The sequence below is a fragment of the Cydia amplana genome, chromosome 23 (genome assembly GCF_948474715.1).
Source record: "Cydia amplana chromosome 23, ilCydAmpl1.1, whole genome shotgun sequence".
NCBI classification, from domain to species: Eukaryota; Metazoa; Arthropoda; class Insecta; order Lepidoptera; family Tortricidae; genus Cydia; species Cydia amplana.
Window position 1 is genome coordinate 5,442,272 of NC_086091.1, and position 10,055 is coordinate 5,452,326.

Consider the following 10,055-nt stretch of genomic DNA (forward strand, 5'->3'; position numbering starts at 1 on the left):
TCGATGTTGACCTACGAGGAGGCAATAGAATCAAAAGAAAAGGACAAATGGAAACAAGCTATAGAAGAAGAAATTAAATCACTTGAAGAAAATAAGACGTGGTCATTTGTGGATGAACAAGAAGCAAAAGGAAGGAAATTAGTTACTAGCAAGTGGGTTTTTACTGTCAAGTCTGATGGTAGGTATAAAGCCAGACTAGTTGCAAGGGGCTTTCAACAAAAGTACAAAATAGATTATGATGAGACATATAGTCCGGTAGTCAATACTACTTCTTTAAGAATTCTATTATCAATTGCGGCAGCGAAAGGTCTAAAGATGAAGCAGTTTGATGTGAAAACGGCCTTTTTACATGGAGACTTGAAGGAATGTATATATATGAAGGTGCCTAAAGGCTACAATGACAAAGAAGGCAAAGTATGCAAACTAAACAAGAGCTTGTATGGTTTAAAACAAGCTCCACTAATGTGGAATATCAAGTTTACAGAGTTCTTAACAAAGATGGGTTTTAAACAAATGAAACTTGATCAATGCATCTTTGTCATGGAAGGTGAAAGGAAAATTATCCTTGCAGTATATGTCGATGACGGATTAGTACTCGGAGAAAGAGAAGAAGATCTATTGCATATAATAGATACAATTCAAAAATCCTTCGAACTAAGAATTTTAGATGAAGTAACTAATTATATAGGTTTGGATATAAAGCAAGATAAGAAGGGGATTAAAATTTTTCAGAAGACATATAGTGAGAAAATCATTAAAAAATTTAATCTTGAAAATGCAAAAGAATGTAAATGCCCAACAATTATGATAGAAGAACATCCATCTGTTAAAGTTGATACAAAGTCTCATGAGCTTTACCGCGAGATGATAGGGTCATTGTTATATCTCTCGAATAAAACGCGACCAGACATTAGTTTTCACGTAGGTTATTGTTCGAGGCATCAAAATTCTCCAAATTTAAATGATTTAAACAATGCTAAAACAATTTTGCGATTCCTTAAAGGTTCAGCAGAAAAAGGGATTCACTTTAGTAAAGATGATAAAGTACTCAGGGGTTATTGTGATTCGGATTTTGCGGGAGATCCAGACACTAGACGCAGCACTTCTGGTTTTGTGATTTGGCTGAATGGTGGACCAGTGGCATGGAGCTCAAGAAAACAATCAGTAGTTGCATTAAGCAGTACAGAAGCAGAATTTATAGCAGCAGCAGAATGTTGTAAGGAACTACTGTTCGTAAGGGATCTGATCTATGAGATAACCAAAGAAAAACTCGAAGTTGAGATGAGAGTGGATAATCAGTCTGCGATTTGGCTTATGAAGAAAGGAATCATGGGAAAAAGAAGCAAACATATAGACGTAAAATACTATTATCTAAAGGAGAAAATCGACGAGAATCAGATTACAGTAAAATACTGTCCAACTGGATCACAGCTGGCTGATATACTAACGAAAAGTTTACCAGCTGTAAAATTTGAAAAATGTCAACGAAGATTAGTGTTTTAGTGATAATGTGAGCTATTGAGTGTAGACAATGTAGTATAAGTGCGGGCTAAAGTGAACGTTAATAATTATTTCGAATAAATGTCGGGGTTTTTCTTTTATATTATATCGTAGTATGTAAGTTTTTTATAGGGTGTGTAAACTTTTATATTATAATACAGAAATATATACTTATTGAAAGAAAACTTGAGGATCAAGGATTCTAGAAACAAAGTGTATTCAAAATTGAGGGGGTGCTTAATAATGATTCACTTAAGGGGGTGTAAGTGTAGAAAGTGTAACTGAATCATTATTTAACCTCATCCACCAAAAAAGAAGAAGAGTAACATTCCCTTTAATAGGTACATTTTACATCGTTTCTGATAAATATCCTTGAGTTTTTTGTTTCTAAGTCTGTATTTTAATATTTTATAATTGGTATTAGAATTGTTATTAGGTATAGATTATTAGTGATGTTGAAGAGTTGAGTCGGTGAATAAAGGTTTTATTTTATATAATATGATTAGTATGGAAGAATCGAGTGGGAGTATAAAGGAAATATAGAAGAGGATTATTGTTGATGAGTCGAGCAGGAGAATAAAGGATTTATTAAAGAGTGGAAGAATAAAACGTTTATTATAGATAATTTGTGGTGACGTATCGAGTGGAGGAATATTTGAGTACTTATCTTGTTGAATGTGAATTTACTGTAATGTATTTGTTGAATGGGGATTACATGTATGTAATATGTGGGAAATATACAGGATGATGTAATATGTTGGAAATATACAGGGTGATGTAATATGAGGGAAATATACAGGATGTGTTATGTTTTTTCTGGTTATTGTACTTATATGAAATTATTTATTGGAATATTGTCTTAACTAAAGAATAGCGCTGTAAATTAATGCTTCAAGCAGAGTCGATTGAGGGGGTGTGTTGGTATGTAGAGGGTGTATATGCAATCGACACTGGCTTGACACATTTAATTTGAATACAGAAGCTCAAGTTCGAATGATGTTTAATTCAAACTTGAGAATGTCAATTACTCTACTTCCAAACGCCGTCATGTAATGTTGTGTTTATAAAGTTTATAAATTAAATAATAAATAATGTATTGACAAACTAAAGTGCCTTCCAGTATTTATAATAAACCTCCAAAGACCTCCTGCAACCAATTAAGAAATGCCAATCCCTCGATAAACCAGTTACCTAGTTTTAGGAGAAAAATTTGGATTTTAATAAAAATAAAACATGTAGTGCAACAGAAATCATCATTTATTGTTTATTAAACGCAATCTAAAGCATCAGATGACTATTACACCTGTAAAAATAAACAATATCTACAAATATCTGATCACATGAGAGAAAAATTTGATCCCGTAAAGTTTCAAAAAAGTCGTCAGCAAAAAGTTGCGTAAAATAAGAAAGGTAAACAAATAAATAAAAGTTAAAATAAATATTTTTGCGTACGAATATACAGTTAAATTACATCTAGTACTTTAAAAAAATCAAAGTTCAATAACTAAATAATACGACAAGTAATATGACATATTCAAAACCTGTTTAGTAACCCCACAAATATAAAAAATTATAATAAAACATGTAAATCTATTTTGACGACAACTTGGAAATGTATTAAATGTAATACAATCCTTTTGACATGTACATTTCAGAGTTTTTGGCAATGTATCAAATATAATACATAACAGTTTCATGTAAAGATTCTGTGTAGTAAATGTTTTAAAATGCGACCGCAATGGAAATATTTATGCACTAACAGATAGTTAATGCATCAAAATGTAGATTATGGAAAAATACATATTAATCTAAAAAATAAATGCAAAACTTCCAGTACAAAACGATATCCGTTGTTTCCGCGGCGCCATGTTGATTATTACTAATTAATTTATGATGACACTTGTGTCCATTATTTTTTTCTATAATAAAGGAGGGTAGCTCGACATATTTATGGCAGAATTATTTTGTTAGGTAATAAAGTGAACCTGCTAGATTTTTTAAAGTTCCATATATCACGGGTGTTACAATGCCAAGATAAGGGTTAATAATAAAAAAAAATCCTTTAAGTGTTTTAAGGCCCCAGTACACAATGGGCCATCGCCGGCCACTCCAAGGGATGGATGGATTTTATGCGTTAAAGATCGGTTTTCCTAGGATAGCGGTGCCGTCATATAGCGGCCGTCTCCATACTAAATAATACGGTTAAATATGGATGTCGTAGTATTTGTATGGAGACGGCCGCTATATGACGGGACCGCTTTCGGAGGAAACTAAAGCTTTTGAGGGAGCAAGTGATATGGCTTTACAGTTGGGGCCTTTACCACATCTTTACAGTTGATCAAAAAATTACTTTCAATTCATCAGAGGCAACACGTTCGCCAACTCTTTTGTTAATATAATAAGATTGTGACTAAAACAATCAGGATTTTTTAAGAAGTAACACGTTCTTTATCCTATTTTGCCGCCTAAAATAGCCTGCTAAAGTAGTGTTGAGTCGCTCACTCGTGAGGCACCTGATTTGTACCACTCATTTTGTTAATTTGTCGCAGTACTTCGTACCGCAAAAATGTCTTACTTCACTCCTCTATTCATTTTACTTGATTCTAAAATAATCTTTCTCCTAAAAGTTCTATTCTTAACCTCCAGAATTGCACTCCAATTAAATGTTACTATTTATTTATTTATAAAGGAAGTTATGAATACATAAATATGTATATACATTAAATATTTTTGTCGCCGTTGGAATTAATGGAATAGTCGACGCTGAAAATATGCTAGTACCTCACCTCATTTGAAGTAAGACATTGTAACACCTCATTTTAGAAAATGAGGTACTCATACAAACTCATTTTAAATTGATGTCCTACCCATCACTATGCTAAAGGCGATTGTTTTACATTTTTCTAAATTAGATGGAATAAGTAGTGGGACAAAGTTATGCGTTACAGCGAGCAAGTCTTATTTTGGTGTCATTTCACTTATATTCCGCGCACATTTACGTCCAAAGACTTGCGATATGTGTTAATCCAACAAAATAATTTTGGGTTAAAAGGAAGGAGTAACGCGCCCTTTAATTTTGCCTCCTAAAGCTGGTCAAGCAAATCTTGTCAGTAAAAAAAGGCGCGAAGATCAAATTTTCTATGGGACGATATCCCTTCGCGCCTACATTTTTCGAATTTGCCGCCTTTTTCTACTGACAAGATCTGCTTGACCAGCTATACCTCCTACAATCACATTCAACCGGTTGCCTACCGAGATTGCTAAATTCGGGAGCATTGTGCTGGCAACGTCCTCTCCGGAAATGCTTGCGGAAAGTGTTAGCTCATTTCACTACTAATTAACTCGATCAACTATTGTAATGGTTAATATAATATTTTATTGTTATTTAATTTTAATTTATGTTTTTTTATTTTACTGTAAATACATCTTAGGCCTAATTTAGCAAATATTAAAATAAATTCCAAGGTAAAGAATACCTCAACTGAATGAGCGTCATATTGTACGTAATGGAGTCGATGTTCTGTTGAACATAGTTTTTCTTACAACAAATAGTGTTTCCTCAAGAAAATTCACATAAAAGTTTGTGTTAATGTGCATTATTGGATTACAGTGAATGATATACAACAATTTATGGATTCCACCGACAGAATTATCGACTACAACAACCTCACCCGTCTGTCAATGGTATGTGTGCCATCAAAATATTTTGGAAAGTTGATTGAAATTCTAATATAATTCCCTGTTTCATATGATATTTTACATTAATGTGGTAGTTAAGGCGATAATTTACCGATTTCTAACCGAAAATAATTATCTAGCGTCCGTTTAACACGAAATATGCGATGGCTTTGTGGTCCGCGTAATTGAGTAGCTACTTCGAAAGGTCACGCATTCATTTTCGTCTTTTTGTTTCCAGTCTGGCGATTGGTGCGGTTCAAATATAAATCTGTTTTGCGGACGTGATTGATAGAGCCAGGCCTGTCGACGGGTTCATGGTTTTGCGAGGGCACTTAGATTGCGAAACGCAATCAAATGAAGGTATGGCTTCCGATCAGCCCGTTAAGAAGAAGCAGCGTATAGACGCGCCCGACATCGACGACGGCAGCGACAGGTCGGCTGAGGAGATCACTGATATATTTGACTCGGAAACCTCTCCAGCGGAGCCATCAGACGACTTTCCTCGAAATGGTGAGTCTCCTGACAGCGGAACCGTTAGCGAGGATGCCGTGGACTGCTCAACCATCCTCCGGCTGCCTAGTGAAGAAATAATACCATCCTGTTCAAGTACAACCCAGCAATGGACAGTGGCTGATGACAAACTGCTTGCTGAGCTAAGAATTCTACAAGAAAACCTTGTAGGCCAGTGTCTGTGCACGGTAGAGGAACATAAAGTCTCGCAAATGTTTGATAGACGGCTAAACATTGTATCATGGCCGTTAACATGCTCATTGACTTATTTATCTACTATGCAGCTGATGTTTGACATATATTTAAAACAAAATAATACTGGTACAATATGTTCAAAGTTGATGCAAGCTTGTGACATGCTCGTGAGGAACCGGCATGATTGGATTACAGAAGTTGTAGAACTTGCTGACCATAAAAGCAAATTCATAACATTTGTGGCCAGTAGAGTGTTAGCAAGCTTTCTCATAGTTGCTAAAGACACTGTTGATGAGAACTGGCTCCAACAAATCGCAGAAAACATCTACCTTTTTGATAGAATTAATAGGATAACAGTACAAAAGATTAACTTTAGTCTTGATATTATTAAAAGGATAGTTGAATGGAAAGATGTGGAACAGCATCCATTAGAAGATAGCAACTACATCAACTCGGTGGGCAACATGCATGTTCAGGAAGACAATCCGTTCAGGAGTAGTGCCGGTTACAGTACAAGTCAGATGCCATCCAGCTCCCATGGAGACAATTTACATAATGAGTTTTCAAATCTCCAAACACACGGTGCACCATCGACATCCTCAGGTGAAAAGCCTGCCGAAACCAAACCGGTTACATTCAAGCTTCACGAGCCAGTGCTAAAGTTTCCTATGGACCAGCAAGTTAGTGGGATAGAGCAGCCGGAATCCCCTGAGCCTCCAGCGTCTAGAATGGAACGGGTCAATGAGAATGGTTGTGTAACAGTCATACTAACAGACTCGGAGTCATTTGACACTTCACACATCAAATGCTTGACTATAAAGACGCTAGAGCAGCACTGGCCTGTCCTAGTTAAGAACATGAAGCTCCTACTCCTCCGGTACCTGAATTTAGCGAATGCTGAAAACTGTATACTAACATTTTTCTCACTATGGGAGAATATTATTAGCGTAAAAGCCAACCTCTCAGTGATAGACACTAAGCCATTTTACGCAGACTTGCAGGGTTTTGTAGATTTGTTAAGGAACACCATTCTCCCGAGCATGGTGTACACGCATTTATTAAGTTTGTTTAACGAAGTTTTATGCTATGGCTCCACATTGGCGCTACAAGATATTTTGCCTGAAGAGATATGTTGTTTAGCGCACTCTATTGTCAGATTTGTGAAAGATTTCAGGCTTCTCAATGATGTAAGAGTCCGGAACAGTAGAAGTGGTTTTGGTTTCCTAGGGAATGAATGCACTGTTCTCAGGGACTACTCTCTAGGTCCCACAGTTACGGCACTTTCAGCGTCTATACAACTGGTAGATCAAAGCTATGGAGACGATGATAATGATGATACCAATCAGTCTAACACTGAAGTAGACAAAACTATGTTACAAAGAATGTCTCTCTTAGTCCTGAAATCCATAGCAGTAACGGTTAAAGAGATGAGATGCGATTCCTCAGACAGTTCTATTGATTCTTCTGATTACAATGCCATACAAGACATGCAGATAGTAGAAAGATCTATACGTGATGTCTTAAAAAAATTAGATGCTTTTATTAGAAACACTATGGAATTCCATCCGGAGACTCCTTTCACTAAAATGCTGATACACTTATTTAGTGAACAGGATGACTATCTAATTGAATCCATGGTGTGCACTTTGGATATAACTGTCGGTATAGTGTACAGAAACTCTATGTATCCCGACTTAATACCTATGCTGAACCCTATAGCTTCTTTTATAGAGTTCTTGAAAGTAGTTTCGCATGATAGTGATGTGTTACTAGACTACTTAGTGAGCAATGAGACCTGTTTCTTGCTGTATTTGCTTCGGTTCCTCAAGTATGTGAGGCGCAACTGGCCGAAGTTTATAGAAACGTGTCAACACACTGACTCCGCTGGCAGCCGAGGCCTGGATGACACTATGCGGGTTTTAATACGGCTCAGATTGCAGATCAGTAGACTTGTATCACGATCTTTGTTCCCGTATAATATCAGCCCAGTACTGAGACTGTTAGAGGTGTGTGAGAGCCTTTATGAAGGCAATGAATTGAGCTGAAAATTCATGTATGACTTGATACGGATCGGCTGACACACTTGACACAGGGATATCTGATGTATATTTCTGACTACACATAGTCCAATTTGCCCTATTATTTGCATATGCATACAGTTGCTCCAAGGCATTAAAACCTCTTTCCAACTAGTTTTTGTATGAAATGGATAAAATCGGATAAAATTGCTATTAATGTATGAAATGAAATAGAAGTTAGTGAAAAACTACATACAAATAAAAGGCAATAAAATAAAACAAATTATTGAAATACAGTGACATATCGATAATCCGGCACTTCGATTGTCCGGTATACCCAGTAATCCGGCACTAAAATTGGGGTACAACAGTAAAATTTTCTTTGAATTTAGTATTTTAGAAAAATTTATTTCTACGACATGCTAAAAACACATCGAAATAATATGCAGATTTGCTCTAATTCCAGTAATCCGAATTTTCCAGTAATCTAGCTCTCTTGTGTCAGCATTAGTGCCGGATTAGTGAGGTTGTACTGTAATACAAAGACTGTAAACCCGAAATAATACATTCCAAAATGTCTTGTTGTTATGTTAGGATTAAAATTGTCTTAAGTTTTTTTTTACTGTCTAAGTTAATTTATATCAACTGTAATTTGATGTAATTTATGTAGCTATTCTTTTAATTTAGGTAATATATTGCGTGTATGTCTATTTTAAATTTTTATTATCAGAAGTCTTCCTTTAATTTATGGGCTTATGTTTTTCACTAAATTGTCAATGTCTTTTAACAAATTATGAAGAAGATACTAAAATAAATAGTGTAGAAAGTGGCTTTAGGAAATAAAAACCATACAACCTGATTGAGACAATTCAAATTGTCTTCGTAGTTAGTATAATACTGTAAAGAAAAGTATTTAAAGCATAGACTCTCTAGAAGGAGTTTAGAGTAATTATTTCATGAAACCGATGCTGCCAAAAATACGGTGGTGCGGGGGGACGAGGTGAGCGAATTCAAACTGTCAGAATCCCGAATGACTCGAAGATGGAGTAAAACTACCGTATATAGTGGCAGAGGGGGTAGCGTTACTATGCTCAGTCTAGAGGATGTCTTGTCTGTGACTTAAAGTATTCAATACACCTTTTTTTTAACAAAATTAAATTTGTATTACCGCTGGTCCACCTTATCAAAGATTTTGGAGTGAAATACACGTGAAACGCTCAATTATGTGCCTTAATGTAATATTATTAAAGGTGCTTTTAATCTAATTTGAAAGATCGTGTTTTTGCACATAATACATAAAGTATACAACAAATGCATTTTTATTTGCATAATAATTTTAACCATAAATATATTCGTTCGTATATTTAAGCTACATTATAGATTTGAAAATAATGATTATAAATAATGGTTGTATTATATAATAGTTGTTAGTTGCATAGAAAAATGCGGGTGTATATAACATTTTACTAAATTATATTTCATGCCACAACGTTGTAAATATGTCGCCATCATTTACCATAATATTAGTAACTGTAATATCAGTATTAAAGCAATGCCCTAATTTATTATTTAAGGTGTGGTGTAAGTTGGCAAACTGAAGTAAAATAGGTATAGAAAATATCAAATATACTATAGCTTCGAAATTTGGAACATTGTGTGTGCATTTCAACTACAATTTTTTTTAATAAAACTTAAAGTAAGGACTCTAAGCACGAATAATACCGTACATTGACCCACCATTTCGTGTCCCTATCGCACACGATATTGTGGTCCCGACTGTGCGACAGTGGCATTGACCGCCGGACAGCAATAGGATCCTCCTATAGAAGTGGTATACGCGTTCATCCGTGAGGGACAAAACATGCTATGATTGGTCTAATTTATTTGTTGCCCACCATAATCCATACTAATTTATGGTGGGGAATAAAAAAACTGTGAGACTGTGACAACGACAAACAATAATAGCGCTTTCGCTGCTACTCCTACTGAAAGGTACATAAGACTATCCCGGTCGGTCATTTCCCCCCACCCCTCATGCCTGATCCAGTTAAAATACTAGACTCATGCCGGACAGCGATATAATTACGCGTGTGTGATAGAGATAGGAAATGGTGGATCAATTTACGAAACTATTCATACTTAGCGTTCTTACTT

General features: G+C 35.5%; 1 protein-coding gene across 1 annotated transcript; it reads left to right on the forward strand.

The window, feature by feature from the left end:
• Positions 1 to 4,961: 4,961 nt before the first annotated feature.
• LOC134658760 (protein lines) lies at positions 4,962 to 8,041 on the forward strand. Its single transcript, XM_063514402.1, has 2 exons — positions 4,962 to 5,184; positions 5,417 to 8,041. Exon 2 carries the CDS (start codon positions 5,493 to 5,495, stop codon positions 7,926 to 7,928), a length of 2,436 nt encoding a protein of 811 aa, XP_063370472.1. The 5' UTR covers positions 4,962 to 5,184; positions 5,417 to 5,492; the 3' UTR covers positions 7,929 to 8,041.
• The last annotated feature ends 2,014 nt before the right edge of the window (positions 8,042 to 10,055 follow it).